The sequence below is a fragment of the Fopius arisanus genome, unplaced genomic scaffold (genome assembly GCF_000806365.1).
Source record: "Fopius arisanus strain USDA-PBARC FA_bdor unplaced genomic scaffold, ASM80636v1 scaffold00064, whole genome shotgun sequence".
Lineage (NCBI taxonomy): Eukaryota > Metazoa > Arthropoda > Insecta > Hymenoptera > Braconidae > Fopius > Fopius arisanus.
In genome coordinates this window covers 23,747-49,174 of record NW_011887803.1, presented here as the reverse complement: position 1 = coordinate 49,174, position 25,428 = coordinate 23,747, and the positions used below count along the sequence as shown (strand labels likewise).

At 35.8% G+C, this 25,428-nt stretch overlaps 7 protein-coding genes across 8 annotated transcripts in view; 3 read left to right on the top strand and 4 right to left on the bottom strand.

Annotated features, from left to right (window-relative positions):
* Positions 1-442: 442 nt before the first annotated feature.
* LOC105268998 (uncharacterized) lies at positions 443-1,788 on the bottom strand. The gene is made up of 5 exons (XM_011308954.1): positions 1,713-1,788; positions 1,559-1,623; positions 1,230-1,433; positions 848-1,168; positions 443-756 (listed from the first exon to the last, which is right to left on the bottom strand). Exons 2-5 carry the CDS (start codon positions 1,598-1,600, stop codon positions 562-564), a joined length of 762 nt encoding a protein of 253 aa, XP_011307256.1. The 5' UTR covers positions 1,601-1,623; positions 1,713-1,788; the 3' UTR covers positions 443-561.
* A 396-nt stretch (positions 1,789-2,184) lies between these two features.
* On the bottom strand, positions 2,185-5,492 carry GTPBP1 (GTP-binding protein 1). 2 transcript variants are annotated; one of them, XM_011308952.1, is made up of 5 exons: positions 5,383-5,492; positions 4,612-5,009; positions 4,397-4,508; positions 2,907-4,275; positions 2,185-2,831 (listed from the first exon to the last, which is right to left on the bottom strand). In XM_011308952.1, the coding sequence occupies exons 2-5, from the start codon at positions 4,699-4,701 to the stop codon at positions 2,528-2,530; spliced, it is 1,875 nt and encodes a 624-aa protein (XP_011307254.1). In that variant the 5' UTR covers positions 4,702-5,009; positions 5,383-5,492; the 3' UTR covers positions 2,185-2,527. The 2 variants fall into 2 exon arrangements, with proteins under 2 accessions (XP_011307254.1, XP_011307255.1); XM_011308953.1 differs by having other exon boundaries at positions 5,262-5,488.
* A 151-nt stretch (positions 5,493-5,643) lies between these two features.
* On the top strand, positions 5,644-12,559 carry LOC105268995 (zinc finger CCHC domain-containing protein 8 homolog). The gene is made up of 5 exons (XM_011308950.1): positions 5,644-6,114; positions 6,347-6,856; positions 7,648-7,861; positions 8,591-8,762; positions 8,973-12,559. The coding sequence occupies exons 1-5, from the start codon at positions 5,813-5,815 to the stop codon at positions 9,461-9,463; spliced, it is 1,689 nt and encodes a 562-aa protein (XP_011307252.1). The 5' UTR covers positions 5,644-5,812; the 3' UTR covers positions 9,464-12,559.
* Positions 12,223-16,343, bottom strand: LOC105268996 (small integral membrane protein 14). The gene is made up of 5 exons (XM_011308951.1): positions 16,202-16,343; positions 15,630-15,718; positions 14,045-14,099; positions 13,814-13,953; positions 12,223-13,300 (listed from the first exon to the last, which is right to left on the bottom strand). Exons 2-5 carry the CDS (start codon positions 15,699-15,701, stop codon positions 13,253-13,255), a joined length of 315 nt encoding a protein of 104 aa, XP_011307253.1. The 5' UTR covers positions 15,702-15,718; positions 16,202-16,343; the 3' UTR covers positions 12,223-13,252.
* A 730-nt stretch (positions 16,344-17,073) lies between these two features.
* Positions 17,074-19,548, top strand: mge (translocase of outer mitochondrial membrane 22 homolog mge). The gene is made up of 3 exons (XM_011308945.1): positions 17,074-17,320; positions 18,417-18,522; positions 19,089-19,548. The coding sequence occupies exons 1-3, from the start codon at positions 17,213-17,215 to the stop codon at positions 19,286-19,288; spliced, it is 414 nt and encodes a 137-aa protein (XP_011307247.1). The 5' UTR covers positions 17,074-17,212; the 3' UTR covers positions 19,289-19,548.
* Positions 19,549-20,767: 1,219 nt separating this feature from the next.
* Xbp1 (X box binding protein 1) lies at positions 20,768-23,790 on the top strand. Its single transcript, XM_011308946.1, has 2 exons — positions 20,768-21,472; positions 22,120-23,790. The coding sequence occupies exons 1-2, from the start codon at positions 21,234-21,236 to the stop codon at positions 22,712-22,714; spliced, it is 834 nt and encodes a 277-aa protein (XP_011307248.1). The 5' UTR covers positions 20,768-21,233; the 3' UTR covers positions 22,715-23,790.
* Positions 23,319-25,428, bottom strand: part of LOC105268994 (peptidyl-prolyl cis-trans isomerase-like 2) — a gene marked incomplete at its 5' end in the record, with an annotated part of 17,301 nt that continues 15,191 nt past the window's right edge. The window contains 1 exon segment of the mRNA XM_011308949.1: positions 23,319-24,384. Coding sequence (XP_011307251.1) covers positions 24,360-24,384 — 25 coding nt within the window.

Here is a 25,428-nt window from a genome sequence, read left to right as displayed (position 1 = left end):
ATTCGTTTGATAACATTCGAAGTTAATGTTCATGTCGAAAAACTGTTTTTGCCGCATGATCAAGCCGCAAAAAACAGAAACATAAATTCACAGCTATAAGGAACAATATTCTCCAGGTTTCAACTCATAAAGATCCTCAAAATGGATTAGAAAAAATGTTCATTCCCTTTTTGCATTTTCGTACATATATCAAATTTTTAAAACTTCATCATCAATTGAGCGCTAGGCGTCAATGTTTATTAAAATTCATATCCGAATTTTAAATAATAATACTAATATATGAATTTTGAAAAATCTTCAATTATTACGAAAACCAAATTTATAACAACAATGATATTTTATCGGAATTTCAAGACGATTGAGTCGACTGGGCCGAGATGAAACAATTTATTATTAATTTATTATCAAAAATGCGATATGTAATAGAAGAGGAATTCACCACTTGCTGAAAACAATTTTATTCCGAAATACCAGGACTCAATTATCATTGATATTAACAAAAAAGCGATATTACATTTGAATAATGAACAACAATAACAATTAATTGACGATTATTTTCTATTATAAATGGTGACACAGCTGCATATGCTGATGTAATTCAGGTCTCTCCCTCATCTCGAAATAATCGATACCGGCCTCCTTGGCGCAATGTTGTACATTGGTTTCATCATGATGATAGAAGTCCTCGACCACTTGAAAATGTTCCCAGACCTGTGGCAGAACTTTATTGGCCAGTTCCTGAGAAGCCACATCAACCTGAAACATTTGATCCCTTTTGTTCCATCTTTCTTCTCAGCTTTATAATCGGTAATAAAAATTCAAATAAAAAAAAATGGAGGATTTGAACCTTTTGGATGCAGTTGGTGGCTAAATCATCTCCTCCGGGAAGTTTTCCGTGATGAGTGTTGCACTGCTCGAGCCTGACTTCAATATCGTATAACTTATGAACAAACTCACGCTCCGCGTTATGTACTTCGTTGATAGCTTTATCTGCCGATTTGAGGTACTTGAGAACGCATTGAGTGATAATACGATTGGTATTTTGTCCCCGATGCCACACATCTGCCATGGGATCTATTTCGCATCCACCAGGTTTCGGTGCTGATGCTGCTCTTTTCTGTAGTTTCACTGGTGAATTGGCAGCTGCACCAGTTATGATCGCCACGTACTATTGAAAAATAATGACAGTAATAGCAATAGGATGATATCAAATCAAAGTACATCATTACCTCTTGCTGGAACCTGTCGACCTTTTGGTAATTCTGGCTAGCGTCGTAGATTATATTCTTCACCAATTCCGTGCGATAGACATCAAGCTCTTTAATGATATTCGAGAAATTCGCATGTGCAACCTGTCCCATCTCCCGGAGTCTCCGGTCTACTTCCTGGTGAAGCTTTTTATTCTGTGGATTCAAACTCCTGACCGAGGCTCCCTAGAACATTTTTTTACACCAAAATTCATTCCTTTCTTTCACTCGCTTTCTTCACTCGCTGATATTCTTAATTATATTTATGACGTTAACATTTGCCGATTTTTTTGTAGTTGATAAATTCTTACCGATGCCAGGAAAACCGCAAAAATCAACCTGAACTTGAACATATTGATGGTGTACTGGTCTTATCCTTCGGAATATAAACCAATTAATGGGATTATTTTGAAAATTCATTAGATATTAGTTATGGAAAAATATATTTATAGATTTTTTATTTACCTGTTGTGCGCTAGGAAGAGATTGAGACGGATGCGCAGTAGTTAGTAATTCGTTCATGGCTTTAGTAACAAAATTTATACTCAAAGAAGACATAAACTACAAGGAAGTGGCGAACCGATCTGTCCGTTAGATTGGATGGAAAAAGGAAAATCTTCCGGGATTTCAATGCCATCTCGATTCCCGGTTTAAATCCTTGTCAAAAATCTTTACCTTACAGGATTATTTTTTAACGCACCATTGAATTTTTATTATAATCCAATATCTTCATTTGCTCATTGTTGCTTTTACCATCTCGTAAAAAAAATTACATATGTCATTAATTAATATTTATTCCTCACAATTTCTGTAATCCTGTTACGAAACTCTCATTGAATTAAAATTTTAACGGGATAGGACAATTGAAGATATATCCCGTGTAATTGAAGCGTTTTCGATTTTTATGGATGCTTAGGAAAATAAACAAAATAATTCATTTTGAATAAGAATTTTTCTTATTATGATTCGACAACCAAGTACTTCAAATGAAGAACAAAAAACAAATTATCCCATTTTGGTTTAAAAAAATACTGTTCCATAACTATTTTTAGAATTTCATCAATTCTTTTGGAGACGAATGGTTATATAATTTTATGTGCGTAGATATATCTGAAAAAAAAACACAGAAAGAACATGGAATTGGTAGAGAGGTTCCATTTTAGCCAGCTTATACCAATTTTTTGATCCTCATGGTGAATAGCTTCAGGAGATAACAAAACCAAGTGAAAAAAATTTTTTATAGAATTTTTACATCGAATCTTGAGATAAATCAGTTTAATTTAGACTTTAGATGGTGGATTCTGTTCGGAGAGGGGCTGGACATTGGAATTCGATGGATTGTGGGGCCTGCCACCTCTCCTGCCCCTCCCTTTTTTGTTCGCTGGGCCAGAGCCTGATTTTTGGGGCATGTTTTCACGCTTTGAGGCTTGACCCTCGAAGGCTCCATTGCTCTCACCCTCTAGAGCATTCTGACGACTCTGTTGATTTTTGTTAGGCTTGCCTGATCGTGAATTTTGCGGGTTGATTGCTGATGAGTGAGGAATCAGTCGTAAAACGTTGCCAACTGCTTTTGTTCGTCCCTCTCTGAATAATGACAAATTATTAAATACCTAAAAACGGTTGATGGTTATCAAAATAAATTTCAAGGATCGGAATTACCTGAAGACCATTCTCTGTCCAGGCTTGATGTATTCTGGATGCTTGATGAATCTGAAGTGTACAAGAGCCTTGTCTCCAGTTCTCAGGCAGTCTTGGGACATTGAGAGGATGGACGCAGTTTGTCTGATGCTTCCACAGTGCACCATTGCCTGGTACCTCGAGCTAATTGTTGTTGGATGATGGAGAACGAGGATCTCACCTTCAAATTCCCAACACGCCTGAGGATTCAGGGCTGGCGATACCATTACCATTCCCTTCCGAATTTGTGAGCGCTTGATTTTCTTGAGAGCAAAACTTGCTGTTTGTCCACCTCTCACTTCGCTCACGGGCATTCGCTTCCTGTGGATGCTTTTCACCGCTATCTGGGTGAAGTGACCCAGAGGGTCAGGACCCAGGAGCAGAACGTCGTTGAGCTTTATGACGCCTTTCAGAGTTGTCCCCGAGACTACGGTACCCACACCAGGAACTGAATAGGTGTCGTCAATCTGAAATTCAGCAGGCTCATCGTCGTGACTTATCATTCTCGCTGTCAGTAAATTCAGGAACATCTTCAGGAGATTTAAATTTTCTCCATTGACATTCGACACTTGAAATATCGGACAGAGTCTTTCAGAAACAAAATTAGTTGCACTGACAACAACATCGTCAGGGGTTTTGACAATGACAGGCACTTTTCTGCAGCCAGGTGATTTGAGAATCCTTATCAGTAGTCTGAGATTTTCCTGGAGTACATTAGGTGGACACATGTCGATCTTCGTGACGACCACGAAAACAGGAACAGAGAGGGCAAGGGCGAGACCAAGATGTTCCTTAGTCATTCCCACGATTCCCGCATTGGCCCCCACCATCAGCATTCCAAAATCTGGAGCGTGACCAGTCATACCGAAGACTGTGGTCTTCAGGTACCGCTCGTGTCCAGCTAGGTCGATGAATGTTATAACTTTCGATGATTTTTCACATATTTTTACCCAATCGAGGGAACCGTGTTCTGGTTTATTTACGACATTGCCAACACTGTCAAATCCCAGGATATCGTTACCCACTGAACTGGTACGTCCAGTCTCAGCCTCGTGTTTATGCCTGAAGAGTTTTTGCCTGGCGAGGCCACGTCCATTGTCGAGTTCACCGTGGGTGAGGACACCCAGGAGTGTCGATTTTCCAGCATCGACATTACCCACCACTGCCACTCTGATCTCGAGGAAATCTTGCTGGTCAAGGCGTCTCCTCACCAGGTACTGCCCTGTCAGACCCTGCTCCACCTTGCTCTGCCTCAGCAGGACACAATCAGCTTCTAATGTCGCTGCTAGAGACTGCAGAGTTGCCACCGAGGGCTCGTATTCGTCGGGCTTCAATCCATCCTCTGATCCGTCTTTTGGAAATTTTTTTGCATATTTTTTTTAATTTAATTTTTACATTTTTCAATAAATTACATTTTTTTAAGGGAAAAAGGAGATGGCGAAAAACTACAGCAGATATTTCTCAGTGCTCACCTTCACCAATTCCAATGTCGAAAATAGTTTCACTTCCTCCATCCAGTATTCTCTCTTTCAGTCGTCTCAGGAGTAACTCATATTGTTCTTCAGACGGACTCACAAGCACATCCTGTCCCAAAATAAAAAACCATGAAAAATAGAAATGAGTGAATTAAATAAATAATTCCTTTTCATCGATTGAAAAAATCAATAAAAATCGTAAAAAATCGTACCTTCCCCCTGATACTCGAATAATCGGGCACAGCTGGAGGTTCCGGTTCCCCACCACCCACCAACCCCCCCGCGGGATTCCCAGAAGACATTTCAGATTCTCAAAAGTTCTCCAAAATCCCAAGTCCCTCAAACTCGAAAAAAATAAATAACTCCAAAAAAGGTCCAAAATACTTTTTCACGACTCTCACTTCATTGACCTCCGGTGGGGTCTCCCCTGACCCCGGTGACCCTCAAAATAATAACAAGTCTCCAGAAGACTCCAGGCACCATTCCACAGCAGAAACACACGTCGACGATTAAAATTCAAAATTATTACTTCTTAATTCCCAATTTTCAATTTTTCCCCCCAATTTCCGTGTCCCAAAATTTCCACGACTCCCTATACCTGTCTCACCACCTGAAAAATCGGAGAAAATCATCCTCGAGACGTGCACTCACCCGAGAAAATTCTAGACACAGGAAAAAAATTTTCTGGCGAAAAAAAAAAATACAAAAAAACCGTCAACAAGTGATGAAAATGGAATTAATCAGTTAATAATTAATTAATGGCTCAATCACTCGTAAAATCATATCGAAAACATATTGAAGGGCATGATGTGGTGCCAACGAGTGAAATCATACGTGGAATAAAAATAAACAAAAATAATACCAGTGAAAGTCACCGAAAATCCATTGAAAATTATACTCTCCGTAAAATTGAGCAGTTGAGGTGAACATTAATCAATCAATCGATTTAGTATTGTTTGAGAGAAGGTGAATGCAATACTGACCGATTCGATTTGATAAACAAGAGTATCACGTCAGAATGAACCCGGAATTCATCATGCAACTGGCAACTGTCTACAACTGTCGAAAAAAAAACACTGAGGAAATTGTTGAAAACAGTGAGTGACACTCACGACCGTCTCGAATTATCGATACTCACGAGCTCGCGCTCTGTCTTATCCATACTCACGGGCTCTGAAAATTATCGACACTCACGAACTCCCGATCTGCTTTACTTACAGGTACGGGGTCTGCCCCTTTTGAAGGTTTTGTACAAGCGCTGGCAATCTCCCCTATAATATCTGGTGGCACTCTCCCACCCTCCCCTATAACCTGTGTTTAAAATACAGACGATTTATTCGTTTTTTCTGAATAAATTGAACAAAATTGATACATAACTTTCTCTTCTCATTTTGATAACAAATAGTTGTGCACATGAGTGATGATAATAATGAAAGTGGAAATTCAGACGTCATTTGTCTGGATTCAAGCGAGAAATCTACCGATGGCGATAAGCTGGAAGAGGAAGAGGGTGAGGTTAGCGATGAAGTGATAATTTGTGACAAATCAGTGTGTTTTAATGAGACATTGCCACCGGGAATTGCTCCAGAAGGATTCATTATCATTGATGAGGCGATTGAAGTAGTGAAAAACACAGGTGAAATTTCTTCGGAACCAGAAGACGGTACACAGGCACCAATTTTGAAGGTTACTTTTAGGGATGAAGGCGTTGCAAGGTAAGATCATAATTTTACAATTAAATCATAATAATACGTAAAAACGGTGTATTCTGTTGCGTCAATTTTATCAACCATTTCTCAGAAATTTGCAAAGACCCGAGAAAATGAGAAGATATTAGCAATAACTTTTAAGAATCTAGCTAGGAATGAAACTGAACTGTTATGTTTTATTACTTCATAATAAATTTTATTTTTAGTTTTTCATTAACAATTTTTTTTTTAACTTTAGAAAATACAAAGGAAAAATTCAAGACTTCCTAACTCAACTCATCTTCGGTGAAGCTACCGAAGATAGAAATGCATCGAAACCAACCTTGGCTATCTGGCCCTCAAGAGACTCAAAAAATCGAATAATCCCTGAAAATAACTTTTACATGATTGACAACAATCCTGATTCTCAAGAGAGTCTTGACATTCCCACGTATGGTAAGAAATTCGAGAGAGTCCTAAATGATGTAAGTGATCCACCTGCGGCAGACGAAAAAGGAAAGACAACTTCAAAACTCAACTGCTTCAATTGTTTGGGAAGTCATAATTTACGTGATTGTCCAGAACCTCGAAATATTCTGGAGATTAACAAGAATAGGAAGGAATTCAATTCTCGGAATGGGCCTAGATCCGTGAGGTATCATGTCGAGGAAGATGCAAAATTCGATCACTTCAAACCTGGAGTCCTGAGTCCGGAACTGAGAAAAGCCTTAGGATTGGCTGATGACGAACTCCCTAGGCATATTTACAAGTATGAAAGCTTACCGACTTTATTTTAGATTTGAAAATATAAACATGTAGATGATAAGATTAAGGTTGTACTAATAACTTTCTCCTGTGGGAATTGAGATAACAAACTTAAGTCACGACTTGTTGGACACCCAACGTTTATCACTCGAAATAGAGCTTTCAATGAACAGATAAAAATTTTGTCAACATAGATATGTGGGAAAAAATGGCCGTCGTATAATTTTAGCTACAAAGAGCTAGCAAAACACACGCTGCGCGCAATGCGCCGAAAATGTATGCTCTCCTGTGTTATCTTCCACGTGATAGCTCGATGGTCGCTATGAGTGTAAATATCGCTCACTTTCCAGAATGTATCACCTTTCAGGAGGCCACTGCTAGCGAAAGTGAGCTGGGTAATCTCCTACGTATATCGGTGTAGTGTTATTCTATACAATGATACAGCTGCATACATTTTTGGCAAAGCATTTCCATCCGTGTCTTAAATAGAAAAAAAATCAAAGGGAATTCACAAATAATTTGATCGTCTCGACCCGACAAAGCTTCTGATGAATAAACAGAATTCATTTTCCACTCTTAACACGAATGGATATACTTATATTTTATCATCTAAATATAACTTTTCCCAATTTTACTATCTTCAATGTATGGAATTTATTTTATTTTTTTCTTTATTTTATATCTGGGAATATGGAAATTTGTGCAATTTAACGCCAAATTGGCATCCAATTTTCATTTTAGCTTGCTCTTTTTTTTAAGTTAACTGATTAATTTATAACTTTCTAATGAATATAGAATGAGAATACTTGGCTATCCCCCAGGGTGGCTGGAGGACGCTCGTCTCCAGCACTCTGGTATAAATCTTTATAACTCAGAAGGAATGAGAGAGACAGAGCCGGATGAAGAGCAAGGTGAGATCTTCACACCAGAGTCTAGGGATAAGTATGATATAAGAAAGGTCCATGATTTCCCTGGCTTCAATATACCAGCACCACCAGGAATTCTAGATGTAAGTAAAAATGGGAAAGGTGGCATTAAAATTCTGACACCTTTCCTAATTTTCTTTAACAAAAATACTATGCGAAGCAGATCTCTGCGGAAAATTCCAAATGTCCATGCAAAACTACTAATCAATCCGCAAAATTACCCTGAACCACATATCAAAATGTTTAAATATACTTCAACCAGGAACGTAACTGAATTAATTAAAAACTATCTACTTTCATGTGCTACGAATATTAACTGCATCAATTCAGCTCATCCAATTGCAAAGAAAAAAATATCGTTGTGTAGAGGAAAAAATCAACTACGAATTTTTTGCTAAAAATGATGTCCTGATATAAATAATTGTAATGTAAAAATTTCTTAAAGTTGTCTGACCTCGGCAGTTACTTGAGGCTTTACAGTCCGCCTCTTTTTCGCGTACGCAGCTCAATGCAAGTCACGCGATGCGCAATAGGTTGAAATTTTATTTTTTATTTACACTAGGACGTCGTTTTTGGGTGGAAATTTCTACCTAAACTTTTCCCCTACCGCCATTTTTTTCTGTGCAATTGGTTGAGCTGAATTGATGCAGTTGCATTTTGACGAATCGATTGGTATTCTTTCATCGGCAGTTAAATTAATTACGGGTCAAAGGCTGACCTTTGACCTTGACTTGACTAATTCGTGTACGGATGATGTTATAAACTTCGCTCGTGTATTATATTTATATTCATTATTTATTCTGACTTTTTAGGCTGGGTGGAATGTGGAGCAACGAAAAATCCATTCCAAAGATACGATGCTGGCTAAAATGAATGGTAGAAAAGCGGAAGAGGGGTACAAGAGGAAGAAAATGAAGCAAAGTGAAGCAGTACATAATTCACGAACTATAGAAAATGCACAAATGGAAATCGAAATTATAGAAGGTAAAATGATCATCTACTCTTACCACTTTGTCATAAAAAATTATCAATAGTAAAATGAATTTTTCTTTCTCGCATACCCTTTTGGGTTTTTACGAATTGTTCCCTTTCCACCCTCAACTCTCCGTACGGCATTAGCGGTCATGATTGTATGATTGTAATATATATAAAAATCTTATTCATCAGCTAATTGAAAATAATTGTCATTTACAGATGCACCTATAGAATCGTTGGATGAGAGCGGTTACTTTGTGCCTCCAATTCCAAAGGAACCAGAGCCCTGCCAACGACACCGCTCTCCACCTCCAATCGCACCCCTTGAAGAGGAAACTTCTCCAACTGAATTGAGATCAACCGGGGCCTCCTCTTCACCGACTGAATCGGAAAACAGACAGCAAAAATTGTGTGACTCAGTGAAGAATACTCATTCCGAATTGAGTGCTGGAACCACGTCGATATATTATTCGAATATGCTTGCGATATCTGATCAGCGAGATAGAATTGGTAGAGTTACATCTGTGGATCTCGGAACCCCAATTTTACAGAGTACATCTCCTTTTACAAAATTGCCAGCCAGTGCAAATTTTTCCAAGGACATTTGTGAAGTCATTAACTTTGAAAACTTACCAAATTCTACTGGTAAATATAAAAAAATGACGGAAATTTTGCAGAAAGTGAGAGGAACACTTTCTCATGCTCCTTAATCATAAAAATCTCTGCTTTTTCACCTTTTTCCGTTTGTAAAATACGATCATCATAAGAGACAGAGAGTGAAAGAACTACATTTTTTTCTCCATAAATTCTTCCAGTTCGTGGAATGTCATGAAGAGTGATTGACGTAATTTAATCTTTATCACCACTAAAATATAGAAAATTCTGGGTAAAATAGGCTAAAGTGGATATATTATTTTTGAAATTTTGAGAACATCGAAAATAATCCCCTCTATCAATATAATTCAAAATACTTAGATATCTAAGTTTACACGATGTTTACACCCGCTAGCGATATTTTACGTCTTTCACAATGAGAAAAAAAAAATATTTTTCCGCTCTGCTGCTCACGACTTTTCGATTAGAAATGGTCACTTTCCTAACTTGAAATCACTGCGGAAAAAAATTATCAGGACTATGTTCATTAAATTTTTCCAACAGGTGTGGTTTTTTAGTTCACGCCTTCGGCTTAGACGCCGATTCTATCGGCGTAAAAAATCTTATACCCACAACCCGGAAATATACTAGATCCACTTCATGTGCCTCCCTATCTATTTCCACAAATTCTCCTGGTGATAAAGATTCAGTTGTGATAATAACACAACACACATCTTCCTGTACTCCACATGGTTTTACTCTTTTGTTTCTTTCCAGCATAATATAATTTTTCATTGATCAATTCGAAAAGATTTAACCAAATGGAAAATCGAAAATCGATTCTGGACGCCTATGGCATAAAAATATTGAAAGCAATCGAAATATAACTCGGCAGATTTTTTGGGTATTTTATTTATAAAACAGATTCGAGGAGAATGATTCCCATACATACTATCTGTAAACAATGTTCGTTGTACGTTTGTGCATATGACAAAACGATTTTTTCCCCCATTTATTAGCACTTTGCGATAAATATATATTTTTTTAATAGTTTCGCATTCAAAAATTACAGTACAAAGATTAATAACTTGTAGTCAGATAATGGTTTGCGAAGAATTCGTACAGACATTTCCAACTTGTGCTTTCGTACAATTAACATCCTATTTTACTGAAAAACCGCAGACTCCATATATATTTTGTTTTTACTTTTTTTTCAGCCTACATGCATTTATGTGGTGCAGTTCCCCTTCATGCGGGTCTGTACCAAAACTTTAAATAAAGAACAAAAAAAAACTGTCTATACGAGATAACAAAATAATCGAACGCGGTCTTAAGGGAGTCTCATCGTTGGCTTGAATACTAATTCAATTCAATTCAATATAAGCAATAAATTATGGTGGAAATCATGTTAAAGGAAAAATCTTGCTCAATTTATATAAGGTAAAGGGAGTCTCTGATTAAAAATAATATCTGACCGTTCGTCCAATTTTCGAAATTTTCAGAGTTGACGAGTATTCATTGATTAACTAAAAATCCTACGAACAATAATATCCATAGTTTGGTTTGCAGTCAGAGACACGCCATACTAATGCCCTGTTGCTTAACTCATCGCAAGTCTGTCCTTTTGAAAATATTCTAACCCTGGAAAAAATTTCCTCCTTCTCTAATCACATCATAGGGGAAAAATGACAAACAACTGTTTTGAAAATTCATGACAAAAATTGTTAATCTGATTGACCAATAAAATTGTGGTTAAGACATTTATCTGATTTATCCCCCGCTACCCTCCCGCACCAATTCAAATGATTTAATATAGTATTAATCACTCGTCTTGTCAACAGCAAGGCGAAGGACGATTGTAAGAAGTTCAGGGCCAACCGAGTTTACTGAACTGAATTTATGCTGAACCGTTTTTCGGTATATTTTTCTCCTTGTGGTTTCTTCCTGTATTCTCCCGTAATTGTCTGTATGAGAAAATACGAATGGATTTTATACTAATTATTGTTTTTAGTGCACTTCACCCATGCATTTACCATATTTTATGCCTAGGCATGTCTCATCCTATGCGTCTCCGTAACTTCCGTGTATTTATCACAAAGGATACAATAATTGGGAAAACTACCTTATGTATTCGATTGTACATCGTTAGTACATGATTGTACTCGAATGTTTTTATACATTCACTCATTAATTATAAATAATTATTCCATTTTTGCCATGATGCTGGCCGGAATAAAATGAAAAATTGCTCAATGGGTCAAAAAAATGGTCAATTCGATAGGAAATTGTTTGTATATCATGAATTACATACTTTCTTCGTTTGTACATTCCTTAGTGTCGCCGCACGAAAATTATGCGTTTAAGCTTGCGATGCAAACTCAATTCAATGCACAAAATTGGCAGCAGCTTGTTTCGACCTCGACAGAATCGGAGTTACACATGTATCAGTCCTGAAAAGAACTTATAGGAATGTCTTCTGAATTATTGGGTGTTCTTATAGGAGCCACATAAAGTATATAAGATCATATGTGAATCATATGGCCCTAGATGCCTAACGAAATTCATTGAAATTGAGATCTGGGCCATACATCGGAAGTTCAAACTCAAGTATTAAATTGGCAATAGTAAGGGATGATATGATGCAGAGACAAAAAGATATAGTATTCTATCAAGAACCGAAGAAGGAAATAAAAATATAGTTCCTACGCATATCTATTCGGAAGCATATTAGTAATGTATTGCCAAAAAGGCAACGATTGATGCAATGGAAGATGCTCATATGTTTATTTCAAACCTAATGGAGTCGATACACTTGATCAGAATTCAATATGGAAAAATAAAACACCGTTATTCAGTATAGAAAAGCAGGAATGTATTTCACATTAATATATTTTTTAACGACCTATTATTCATTAGTTGGATAATATTGAATAATCCAGTACTACATCTTTTAAAAAATTAGTCGAGACTTAAAAAGTAATCCGAATACTTGAAATTGTCTCTCTTTTCCAACATTAAGGCCGGGATGGGCTATCTGTCGAACGTCATCTATTGTTTAAATTATATCTTCTTAGCTTGAAATACATTAAAATTTGGGATCAAATTTGTGTTGCCGGAAGCACTTGAAAAAAAAAATTGATAAAAAAAAAGAGGAAAAATTTATTGAAGGGCGCTAAAGAGCGATAGTGTTTTAAAGGGTTCTACCATGTTTACTAAAAAATAATGAGACAGCTCACCATTGCTCTCCAGGAGATTCAGTGGCAGCCATATGTAATAGTACGCGACGTATTTTTTATTATTTTTTTACGAAATTTTGTACATTTTAACCAATATTGCTTTTTAGCGCCCTTTAATAATTTGTCCTCTTTTTCGTCGTTATTTTTCCATGTCCATTCAAGTGTTTCTCGCAACGCGGATTTGATCCCAAATTTTAATGGATTTTAAGCTAAAAAGAGAAACTTTAAACAAAAGTGACCTTCGATAGATAGTCCATCCGGACCTTAAGCCCCTTTTTTTATTCGATTGTATAATTTCTCAACCCATAATCTATATTTATGATTAATTTAATTCGATTACGGGAAATTGTCCTAGTCGTATTAAAAAATAAAAGTTTAAAGTTTGCGCCACCTTCCATTAATATTCTTCTTTTTTCGTTGTCTTTTTTCATTTTTTTTAATCGCAGAGTTGGGCGGAAATATGAATGTGGAAAAAGACAACATTAGAATATCTGAAAATGCACATAACTTTGACGAATCCAAGCTCTTCGTTCGGGTTTTCCGAGATGAAATGTAATTAATATTTATAACTTGTTTCTGATCAATTTTAATTTAGATTTGTCAATTGCTGGATGAGTTCCTATTGGTTATCACGCCTCCCATCAACTGTTGTTCTTCTTCTCGAAGGCATTAATGAATTGCTGGCGGTGGTGGGGCAGGGGGATCGTCATTCCGGCGCTAAAAGAGATAATTGAATAATTTTATTAAAAAATAATAGACGAATATGCGAAATACATTGCTATGACCAAATTAGTTCCTTTTGTAATTGGGAAACGCGGAGAGCATTAATTTTCAAAATCGGGGACATTTGTATTTCATAATCTCCAAGACTGCTCTGTAAAAAAAATCCAATACACATAAACTCGACATTTCATGTAAATATTGGACGATCTAGTTTCCTCATAATAACAATTATTTATGAATATTCATTCAGAGTCATTTGGAAATTTACAGAATTTTATTTACAGTTTATAATCAACCCATTTCAAATTTTAACACCTTTGAAATTTTTTTGTTATTTACTGAAATGACTTCAAATAGTCTCCATTTTGTTATATTCCGACATTTGAAGCTATTATAAGTATATTTCAAGAATCTACAGTTACTCATCTTTGTTTTTCTATCATTGTTGGGCTCCCCTGTAGAAAGGATTTTTATATTCTTATATATTATGATCATAGTTCCTCTTACAGATGGATTATGACGCGATTTCTCATCTGAGTTCTGCTTTAATGAATTTGGTCGCAGTACATACAGCAATAGTATAGTCATCACAGCGAGACTCATGAATAAAAAATCAGACGATGGCTGATTAGTTGGGGGTCCTGGAACTGAAAGAAGCCACAAAAATCCCATGATTTTGAGCCCTAATTATCGGATACTTGAAATATGGTTTTTTTGTAACTAAAAATGAATACGTACGCCTCGCAAAATTTAGACATTCGTTGTCAGTGCAATAAGCCTGCGATTGTCGCAACTGAAACAGAAGATGAAAAACTATATAAGCATACACTGAGAGAAATATTCAATAAAAATTACGTGTATTTTCCGTAATTCTGAAGCGAAATGTGGTTGTTGGAAATTTTACGGAACTGTCACGTAATTTTTATCTGAAGTCACGGAATTTTTCCGCGGTGTTCCGTAATTTTTATCTGAATTATCGGTGAAAAATAACGATACCGTCACTTAAATTTTTCGAATCAACTCCGTAATCGGTAAGTGAACTGAAAGTTCCGTAATTTTTACTAAATATTTCTCTCCGTGTATAAAATAGTCATTATCCATATTAGAAAGAAAAATTTTATAAAGTAACAAATTTTGGGGACTTCACTCAAGCATTTCGTGCTAGCTTTATTCAGCTTCCGGGCTTCATTCAATCTTTATATTTATCGTCGTAAACATGATGAATAGTATTTTTCACGTCTAGGACGGAAAAAGAGAATCTGACGAATGCGACTTTTCGTTATTCCGTTTAGGTAAGAATTTTACAAATTTAATACAGCACAAGAACTAGATAATATATCAAAAATTCAGATAGAAAACCATAAGACTACATATGGAGGAGTTTTTACATCTTTGATGCAAGGCAGGCGCACATGGTATAATAATAAAAAGTTAATTTAAAAAATGAGATGCTAGTTAAAAAAGGGATACGGAAAAGTTGTCATGAAATCTATCTGCTGAGGGGTTTTGTTCTCAGTGAAAAAAATCCTGACACTTTCATGTCGACTTTCCGTGTGTTACAATTGATTTGTTTATCGAGAAAACCAACCCCATAAAGTGCCATGTAAAAAGAGTTCATCTTAAGTTTACGTTGTGTTATATGAAAAATTTGTTCAAAATGTTTCTTGCTCGGCTGATCTTAATAAATAAAGATTTTCGGCTGTACTTTCATGAGAAAAATATGAAAAATGAGGCCAAATAATTTAGAAGTGATCGAGGATAAGTTTAATATTTGACAGTTCGAAGATGAAAAATTTGAAGCAGACGAAATCGGGAACGAACAAGTTCTATTGATTGATTACAAGTAATACTCAACAATTAACGAAATTAAATGTAAAATCAGACAATAATGTTACGTAAGAATACAACAAAGTACGTGCCATTGCCGCATGTCTTTCAATGTAGAAAAAAGAAAAACATGAAAAAATTGGAGTCAATTTGCAAGCTAAACAAAAACTGAAAGAATTGCATAATAGCTGTTTATCAAAAGGATAAGAGTATTTTTAAGTAATATTTAGTAAATATAAACCGACGCATTAAAACAGAAAGACATATTTTGGATTAATGAATGCACTAAAACATCATAAATTGAAGACAAGGGGATCTCATGGAAAGAATGAAAAAAAATTGGAGGAATTTGAGGATTATCGCATGGCATTTAAAAGAAGAGAATTTAAGAACGATTGTTAGTAGTCAAAATATGAATCAGTCATATAGAAAAAGAAAAAAATGGTTTTCTAGTCGAAATAAAATTAGATTTTTATGGATTTTTTACTGTACTTACGAGTGATATGAGCCGCTGCATCGCGTCGTAGTTCCAGACATATTCGCACATATCGAATTTTTCATCTCCCATGATTGAATATATAATTTCTATGATAGAAACGGAAATGTTTTCAATTATCAAAATCAGGAAAACTATCCTATCAAGAAATGAATAAATCAAATAATGATATAACAAATAAATAAAAGTATTCCCGAAATAAAAATGCTTTTCGTTATTGTGCGATCTAAATAATGAGAGTTTAAAAAATACATACTTGGTAATAATTAGTTCTTCTGTCCAATTTTTCAACTTATTTTTAATAATAAATTCTTTTTATTCTAACAGATAGATGGTAAAATTGGAAGAAAATGTTGCAAAACATAGCGTTAAAAAAATCGGAGTTGTACTTGCCAAATGTCATATTGACACGCGACATTGTTATGATTTCAGAAACGTTATAGTACAGAAATGCTATCGATATGGAAACGATCCAGGTAATTATAGCAAAGTTAAAACCTTAGAAAAATTCGTTCCTCAATCATTTAGTCGTTTTGATAAATTTATAAACTCAATTATATCTAATGACTCACATTCAGCGCTGTTATCCTGATACTCAGTATTTACGTTTTTATTGCTGCGAGATGGAAGCAGAGGCATTCGATGGATGGAGAAAGGTTTACAGAACCCCCACACACCAATCATAAATCCACAGTACATTTGAGAATGGTTATGCTCTCCTCTATATAGGCGTGTATAGTAGAGCCAATCATGTTGATTGGTCCACGTACAACCAATACCTACGCGCAGCGTCGAAAAATGCGGGAAATTTAACGAAGAAATTGTTTAGATGTTCCAACTTGAAAATACGTTTGAAATTTTCTCAAACGTTTTATCCTTATATGACCTATATTGCGATAATTTTAGGGAGGTTATCAATCGAACTTTAGAATGCTGACCGATTTCCTCATTAAATAAATTCAAAGGGCTAAGAAATCAAAGGGTTGAATTCACCGTCGGGGTAAATTATATCATAAGTTTTATAATTTTTCCATGTTTTTACTCCAATTAAATATCATGTTATTTATTCTATAGCCTCCTTCGAGTTACCATGAAATTGAGAATATCCAAGTAGTTAGATCGAAAGTGGCAAGTACCACCTGTTCCATTTCATAATATTCATTAGGACAGAAGAAATGGATTTTTAATTGGCGGACGGATTAGTTGGAGTCTACTCAACGCTTTGATGTTCCCCACTTATTTTTCGCCCGTGAAGATTCCCCACTTTCGCCTCCCATTCTCCCTCTTTCCCCCCCACTCTATCTCGACCTCTCGAATGCCGTTATCGACTCTCGATGCCGTGCCCTGCCTTATTCACAAGTACGGCCTTTATTTTAGTTCCGAGGCCGCCGCTACAAAAACCTCATTGGTTGAACCGCCGCCATTGATGTTAGCCATCTCTCCTATAATTTCTGCTCCCAGCTATTGAGAGGATCAGCTGCCGAAGAGTTTTGGATTTTCAATCGCGAGATTAAACATAAACTATATATCCAAACATTTGAATAAATAACATTGTTTACAATTGGAGAAATTTATATTTTTATATGGCTACTGTTGAAGAAATTGATATCTTAGACAGCGGTATGGGAAGCAGTGACATTAGGTCGCCAGAAGTTAAGTCCATTCTTCCTGGAGACGAAGAGGATGAGGAGGTTTGTAATGCATTTTTCAAATGTTTTCTTCCTTTTGAGGATCTATCATTTAACAAAATAAGCGTATAAACATTCGAGGAATGCTAAAAAGATCCTTTCCCGAGCTTGCTATAGACACGCCACAGAAAGGAGCTATGAATTTTATATAACCCAGAAAAAGGTTATCCAATTTTTTGTTCAGAAATTCAGAAAAATTTTCTATTTTATTAATTTTTCTCACCATGCATTTTCCCAATCCTTCCATTATGGTTTTTACCTTTTTACCTGCAAATTCCTTCTTTTCGGCTTGTGTAACATGATTATAAATTCATTAACGAGTTAACTGGCAGTCACACGCAGGATAGCAAAGAATATTCTGTTTTTTTTACCATTATTGATAAAACACATGATTCGGAAATGAGAGCATCAATGAAATAATTGACTTTCAGTTGAAAATGAGGTTTGAAAAAATTTCTAACCTCTGCACACATAGCCCGCTGCCTGGAAGGGGCGTCGCTCATGCATGTGTCGGAGCCACACGGACGTACTACCATTTAACGCTGCAGTGTCATTGGCTCTCCTATTTACCGCAATATCTCCGGGGGGGGGGTGCTTCTGATCCAAAAGTGGAAAAGGACTTTTCGGCTCAGAATCACCCCCTGTAAATGCTGGTAAAGGATTAGCATGTACTTCTGGGATACCTTGTAGATGTTAGGAAACAAATGGTGGCTGAGAAAAATTATTTGAACACGATTAACTTGAATTTAATAAAATAAAAATGAAAGCATATTTAAAAAAGGGAAAGATAGTATAGGAAATAACTATTCGGAAGTATATTGCTAATTTATTAGCAAAGACAACTATGATAATATGATATGCGATACAAGAGCAATTCCTCACTTATTCTAATTTGTTTCAATTTGCTTTTTATATGATTGAGATTTGAAAATTGTTAACTCTTGATTTCACACCTCTAAAACTGTAAACTGTGTATAGTCTTTATAATTTAATTGCCAAATTTATGTAATGATATGATAAGAAAAAAACGTGAAACTTCATGATGAATCCACGTAGAATAATTCTCAATTAATTTTTCAATAAATATATGTTTCTACAGGATGAAAGTCTTGTGGAGAGACTCATAGGACTGACTGAAATGTTCCCGGAAGAGGTCCGAAACTTCGGATACAATGTTGGAACTGGCGTAAAGACATGTGTCAAAGGTAAAATCTCATTAACTCCGGATTCATAAAGTGAGCATTCATTTAATGCCAGCGTTGCCGTGCCCGCCATGCTCATGCCCTTTAATAATGGACTATCCCATGTTTTTGCTTTAAATTTACAAAAAAATAATGATTCATCATCGCTTTATTATAGAAAATATTAAGACCCATGAAAATTATGCTTCTCAGTTCAGTACCAGTTTAACTTCAGTAAGTACCTCACTAACTGTGTGCTCACTGAAGAATCTTTTAATAACAATTACTATCAAAATTTAATTCCGTGTTCAAACTAACCAGTAATAAGCTTGTCACAACCCTGTATTACCCTGAGATTGCCGACAGAAGTCAGATCCCAGAGACTCAGTAAGTCCCTGAGTATGGATTTATTTCGTCTCCGGTTTACGTTTCATTCTTAAAATAACATAATCAATGTGAGGAGAAATCCTCCTCAAAAATGAAGAGCGAGGTTTGGAACCTCAAAAGTTGACACGGAAATGATTACATCATTAATAAAACCGATTACGCCATGCTGTAATTAAGAGTAATTCCTTGTGGTTTCGGTGCAGGTCTTTATGGACTCTCCTGTTCCGCTACTTGGATTTTCTTCAGTTCCTCTGCAATCCTTTTCGCTCCTGTGATTTTCGAGGTTGAACGAGCCCAGATGGAAGAAGCACAACGTTCTCAACAAAAACAAGTACTTCTCGGGCCGAACACTGCAATATCTAACATGGGCAACCTTGGAATGCCTATGGCTCCTCCTGTTTAACAATAAAAGTCGAAAAAATTGTGTCCGTACCTATTGAAGCATTTATCAAACTCCAAAAATTATTGAAACACCGTTTACGTTTTGAAAAACTTCGAACAATGTCCGAAATATAATTACAATTCATTAACTAATTAACGTAATGGTAATACCTAGCGATTCGTAAAGCTCTCCTCACCAATCCTATATTGTGAAAATTTTCAAAGCGTTCTCCTGTCTTCTTTTCTTTTTTTCCTTGAAGTAAAAAAAGACTGGAAAAATAATGTTTATTTTATTGAAGTTTATGGCAGAAAAGGACGTTTTATTCATTCGTGTTTTCAATCTTTGCGCGGAATGATAAGAAATAAAATTCAAGATTCAATCATAAACATAAATTCAATCTATTCTGGAATTTTTGTCAGTTCGTCAAGCTACTTATAAAGTGGTATTGATCTAATTGAAACTGGTGACGAATGGGTGAAAATGGGTAATTCCTTTATAACAAAGCCAACAATTAAGTTCATCATCGTGGGAGAGGGGAGAGGGGCCTCATTCACTTTCGAAGCTACCTGCTCTAATTCGGTTTTTGTCTTTCATTAATCCTTCGTTCGACCGATACCGACAGGCAGCGATCGTGCAATGGATCAAGAATTTTCAGCTTTCCATCGATTTGAAATTTGAATGTCAATTTTTCAGGCAGCAATATTAGGAGGAAAATTTTTATTAGGAAGAAAATTTTAATTTTTAATTTTATATTTTATTTTTAAGACCAATATCAATTTGATAGAACAAACGATTACCAAAATTGACGAGTGTCGAAAACTTATCAAAAACAAATGAATAATTGATTGCTATTCAACGACGGAATGAAGAAGAGAAATTCGATGAACATTTCAGAATTTTTCATGGAAATTTTTTTTGATAAACGAGAGGTTTGAATGAGTCCAACATCCAATTTATAATTGCGTAATGTCTATTTTTTCAGAAAAAATATGAAAAATAACTTGAAAAAATATATTTGAAGTCGCATTTCATTGCAGATTTTATTCATTTGATGGGAAAATGTTTAAAATGTTGACGTTTGCTATAGTACAAAAGATAATGGATTTTATAGACGCAGTACTTGAGGGATTAGATATAAATATAAAAGTATTGTGAAGTCGTGATTGTCGGTTCTCAAAAACCAGAAATTCACAAGTTGAGTGAAGATAAAAATCCGCAGAATGGGATGTTTTCGCCCATTGTAAAGGGTAATATTTTTATTGATGCAGATGAAAGCTAAAATAAAAATACCATTGAAAAGGTCATCTACGAATTATTAAGTATCCAAGGATGGTTTTCAATTCTTCGTCATGATTTCTTCATTAAAAAATTATGAAGTTGGTGGTGAAAGGGGAAGTTATGAGACATATAATATATGCGATCGCATCTTCAAAACGTTAACTAGGGAGATACGCCATCGCGTATGATATTCCGTTTGATATGGTATGGTATCAAACTCAAATCGATTCTACCATGACCAGAATATCCTCTATGAATGACTAACACGAAGTTACCTTGACGATACGGCTACCAGTGTGGCGCCTTCATTGACCAATCACAAAACACCACATCAGCTACTTGTTTCGTCGGCCAATCCTATTTCGCTTTACCTCTAAAATGGCCACTCCCTACCTCCCACCATCGGTCGTCCGAGTCATCGTCTCAGCACCTTTTGTGTGTCACAACAGTTGCATCAGAATCACCGGAACAACTAAATCGGAGGAAAAAAAAATAAATAAAATCCAACCTAAAGGGTGAGGTAAAAATTCAGTTCGCCATCATTTCTCAAGGTCATTATATGTGGGCATCAGATATGCTGAAAAACGTTGTAGTTAACGGAGATATATAGTAAATCACAAATAAAAATTGACAACCGTCAACCAGTTAGATTGTGGGCATAGAATATTTACGAGTTTAATGGCTGATTATGAGTTTTCCCAGAAGTGTCATCATTACGCTGCCTAAGGGTATGCAAAAAGCCACACTCGGTAACGAAATTAATTTGGCGACTTCGATTCTTGGAGCCAAAGCAAAAATGGAAGCAAGGAAAATGAAGATTGAAGAAATTGACGACTCGTCGTGTCGAATTGTTAAACCTGATGAATGGCTTAGAGGAAAGAAAAGGCGGCTCGATCACCTTACATGGGAGGAAAAGTTACAGCGAAAGTGAGTTAACATTTTATTACTTCGTATACTTTGTTTTTTTTTCCTTTCTCGACGCAATTGTTTGTGATTGCTTTCTATCAATTTTTTTTTCATTCTTAAAGGTGTTGCTAACTCAGTAACGAGCTTTGTTTTAAAATTCTGATATGTTGAGGAGTCTGTGAAAAATTTCTTGAAATTCTAATCATAATTTTGATTAAATTTTCATGACGTAAGTCTGAATTCATTGTGATTTTCGTGTTAAACTCAATGATTTTTCAATGACTGCTTGAATTTGATGGGTTTGAAATTACTGAAAAATTAAAAAATTGAAATTAAAAAAAAAATCTTCCAAGTTAACGTTTTGAATAATTTCCTACGTCACAAAGATAATTCAAATAAAATAAAGAAGCAAGATGAACTATTTTCAATTGAAAAAAAACTTCGGTACAACTTGGTTTTTATTTAGTCTTTATTTGATTTCATTAATTTTTTTCACATAGAAGATTCAAAACGTTAACTTAGGAGAATTTTTTCAAAAACTTCAGTTTTTGAATTTAGAATAGGCACAAACTGAAATGTACACACGTATAGCCATTTTTGTTTCGAGTCACATAAAAAGATCATGATACTTTGATTATTGATGATCTAAAACGAAAATCAAATTACAGAAAATTGAAGAATCGAGTAGCAGCTCAAACATCCCGAGATCGGAAGAAAGCTAAACTCGATGAGCTCGAGGATACCGTGCGTGCTCTCCACGAACAAAACGATCTTCTCTCAGAAGAATGCGCGCTTCTTCGCTCTCAGAATGAAACCCTTCTTGTTGAGAGCCAACGTCTAAAATTTCAGTCTCAAAATCCAACGAATTCAGTAAAGTACTGTGAATCGTGTCAGAACCGTGTCGATTATGTTAAGCCCACGCTGGGATCCGCCGCATCCCCTAACCCTCTGCTGCAGGGTGGCAAAACACAATCGGCACCAGCTCTGACCCAAAATGCCACAGTAATCTTGAAGATACTGACCCTTTACCTCCTCTCGAGGAGCTCTTTGGAGATCTCCAAGGAGACGACTACCTCATCAGACTTGAAGAACTCGCCGAGAGCCTTCTGCGAGAGGTTACCGCAGAAGTGGAAGCAAATTCTAATCCAGCAAATGTCAACAACAGCCAGAAGAGAGATTCCACTGAAAAATATGACAATACAGAGCGAATGGTGGGGCAGACATCAGAAGATGTGGAAACCACCTCAGCTAGCGGAGGCTTGAAGGACTCAGGTCGATCACAATCAGCCCCAGATTATTTGTCGCTCGTTTACACAAGTCCTGGAAAGAAATCGGAAACGAATAATGATGTTTCAAGCACTCCTAATCACATTGGAAACAACTCCAAAAAAATTATCACAAAAAATTCCCACTCAAAAATTTTTAATTCTGATATCCGTTCTGAGCCGATTTTCAATTATTTACCCACTACAAATGTTTTGAAACGGGAAATTAAACAGGAACCCGTTAATGACTCTGATACAGTTTACGGAACTTATGACGAGGCTACCAATTGCATTACTATTATTTGCAGTGAGGAAAATGGTGTTGCTATTCAGGAATGCGTTCAGGAAGTTTCTAGTGATAACAGCACACCTTTAACCTCAAAATATTCATATAAAAATCACCTTTCACCAGTGTATACTATTTGTGATAATTCATCGCCCGATAGTCTCCACTCGGAGGAATCTGATGGACATCTGAGGTATAAGAACGATGACTGTGGCTACGAGTCTCATGACGAACCCAAAGTCGAAAGGACCTCAAATGTTACACAATTGACCGATCCCTGGCACGAGAGCTTTTCTATCTTATTTCCCAGTCTTGCTTGATCAATTTCGATATCACCATTATCCTTATCATTCAAATACATCAATTTTTCCTTTTTTCCGCGAAAAAATATTTAATGATAAATTTTTAATATATTCAATTTATCTAGGTCACTTTATACTGATTAGTTTGAATAAGGGTGGTTCGCAGACATTTCATTGTTTCATCATAAAAAAATTGTACATAAACTATAAAGTAATGTTCATATATTTTTATACTAGAGCATTTCTCTCCGAGTTTATCCTCAGTGTTCTCCGTGCATAAGTCGATATTAGAATACACTTCTTTATGGAATTATTTACCTCAATTCAATTACGTTTACAATGAGTCCTCTAATGGTTTTGTGTTCATGAACGGTTTCTTAATGTCCAGAATTACTCATGTTTTCTTTAATAATAAAAAAAACAAAAAACAATATTGCTCATTGTAAAAAGCTGAATAAACAGTCTGGAGCCTGATTTATGATAAAACTAATATTTTTAATTATATCCCATCTTTTCTACGTTAATTAGTAAATTAAAAAATAATAGCACCCATTCTGTTATTACAGATGTTTCAAAGTTATTTGGCATTTCAGTCGTATTACTAATTTCGTTACTTAAATGGATTCTTTAATACTGTATTAATAGTACCATAAATTCCAACTGAAGATACCTATTAATTCCAAATTTTAATTTCCGAGTGTCACATAGAGAATGTAAGAAAAAATCAGCATCAAACAAACCAATTAAACGCTAAACGCAGAAACGTAATGTTTATTGTTATGTAACATATTCAAGAGAATATGGAAAAAAAATTCTCACAGTGCGGTCATTAGTATTTCAAAAAATTTTCTGTTCGATTGAAATTTTTAAATCCTAACCTTGTTAAAAGATTTTTAAGAGTAATTGTTTTCTGAATTTTTACATTTTTGGGTCATCAACCGAAGAGTTTCTCAAAGCACCCATGACAATAGGGCTTGTCATTTTGTTCCTTGAATGTTCCTTTGTTGAGCTGTTTCAAACAGAATGCACAGACGAAGTGCTCAGGATGGAATTTTCTAAACATTGCTGTTATGCACCGACCTGGAAAAATGAAAAAAAAAAAATCGATGAGTATATAGCAACGCTGCCATTTGAAATGGTAAGATTACGGGCACCTATGACATAAAAATGATAAAATAATCACGTAAAACTTGCGGTTAGTTTCGTAATTTTTTTTGAAGTGACAATTTCTCTCGCGTTTACAGAATTGTGACATTACTATTATCACAACTATATTATAATCTTTAAGAAAAAAATTGCTAGAAATATCGATTTTCTGTTATTTTTCGATACATTCCTTTATAAGAAGACGATATAGTTATTCATTGGTCTGAATGGATGTTTTTAATCGGAAACATTGTATTATCAAAGCTTTTTCTCGGAACCATGTTCTCCTGGTCACCGCGATTAGGCATGCTGTATATCGCTTCGGTAAATATCTAGTTCAGGTTCACCAAACCATTCTGGATGTTTTATATTTGATTCGATAGGTTTCCGTCACCTAATTAAGCATCTGGTCACCTTATCCGGAAACAATTAGTGTAGGAGATATGACATTTAATACACCGCTCTCGGTATTATCCAGGGCCACGGCGAGAACATGGCGGTGTGTCGACCCCAAAGACAACACATGTTAACACATTTATAGACAATGGGCACACAGAAGAATGGATTTATCAAATAGTCCCAAGCACTTCACTATAACTCTGAATTCACCTCTCTCGATCATCGATCATCGCTGAACGAACACGAGCGACTCAATCTCTTCTTTCGTCTTGTTCTTGGTAACTGAGAGGATAAGGATGGATTTTCCGCTAAAGAAATTAATATTCCAATGATTTTTGTTTTTTGGTGGACGTAAATCATACATTTACCATCTTTTTAAAGCCCATGCTTTCGAATCTATTATACGAGATCTACTGCGCACCCCGTGCGCCGAATTCGAATTTCGACTTCGGATTCGAGTTGACCAATAAGGAATTAGTCTTACGAGTTTCGACTCAGGCGAACTTCAGTTACGTATCTCTGCTTTCATGATAAGGATCATACATTTACCATCGTTTGAAAGCCCATGCTTTCGAATCT

Coding starts and splice junctions, on each gene's coding strand:
- LOC105268996 (XM_011308951.1), bottom strand. CDS start 15,701: ATGGGAGATGAAAAATTCGATATGTGCGAATATGTCTGGAACTACGAC. Junction 13,954..14,044: donor ATGTCTAAATTTTGCGAGGC/GTACGTATTCAT, acceptor GGCTTCTTTCAG/TTCCAGGACCCCCAACTAAT. Junction 13,301..13,813: donor AATCGCGTCATAATCCATCT/GTAAGAGGAACT, acceptor TATCTCTTTTAG/CGCCGGAATGACGATCCCCC.
- mge (XM_011308945.1), top strand. CDS start 17,213: ATGGCTACTGTTGAAGAAATTGATATCTTAGACAGCGGTATGGGAAGC. Junction 17,321..18,416: donor GAGACGAAGAGGATGAGGAG/GTTTGTAATGCA, acceptor ATGTTTCTACAG/GATGAAAGTCTTGTGGAGAG. Junction 18,523..19,088: donor CGTAAAGACATGTGTCAAAG/GTAAAATCTCAT, acceptor GTTTCGGTGCAG/GTCTTTATGGACTCTCCTGT.
- LOC105268995 (XM_011308950.1), top strand. CDS start 5,813: ATGAGTGATGATAATAATGAAAGTGGAAATTCAGACGTCATTTGTCTG. Junction 6,115..6,346: donor AGGGATGAAGGCGTTGCAAG/GTAAGATCATAA, acceptor TTTTAACTTTAG/AAAATACAAAGGAAAAATTC. Junction 6,857..7,647: donor CTCCCTAGGCATATTTACAA/GTATGAAAGCTT, acceptor TAATGAATATAG/AATGAGAATACTTGGCTATC.
- LOC105268998 (XM_011308954.1), bottom strand. CDS start 1,600: ATGTTCAAGTTCAGGTTGATTTTTGCGGTTTTCCTGGCATCG. Junction 1,434..1,558: donor TTGCGGTTTTCCTGGCATCG/GTAAGAATTTAT, acceptor AAAATGTTCTAG/GGAGCCTCGGTCAGGAGTTT. Junction 1,169..1,229: donor TCGACAGGTTCCAGCAAGAG/GTAATGATGTAC, acceptor ATTTTTCAATAG/TACGTGGCGATCATAACTGG.
- GTPBP1 (XM_011308952.1), bottom strand. CDS start 4,701: ATGTCTTCTGGGAATCCCGCGGGGGGGTTGGTGGGTGGTGGGGAACCG. Junction 4,509..4,611: donor ATTCGAGTATCAGGGGGAAG/GTACGATTTTTT, acceptor ATTTTGGGACAG/GATGTGCTTGTGAGTCCGTC. Junction 4,276..4,396: donor CGACATTGGAATTGGTGAAG/GTGAGCACTGAG, acceptor AATTTCCAAAAG/ACGGATCAGAGGATGGATTG.
- Xbp1 (XM_011308946.1), top strand. CDS start 21,234: ATGAGTTTTCCCAGAAGTGTCATCATTACGCTGCCTAAGGGTATGCAA. Junction 21,473..22,119: donor GAGGAAAAGTTACAGCGAAA/GTGAGTTAACAT, acceptor ATCAAATTACAG/AAAATTGAAGAATCGAGTAG.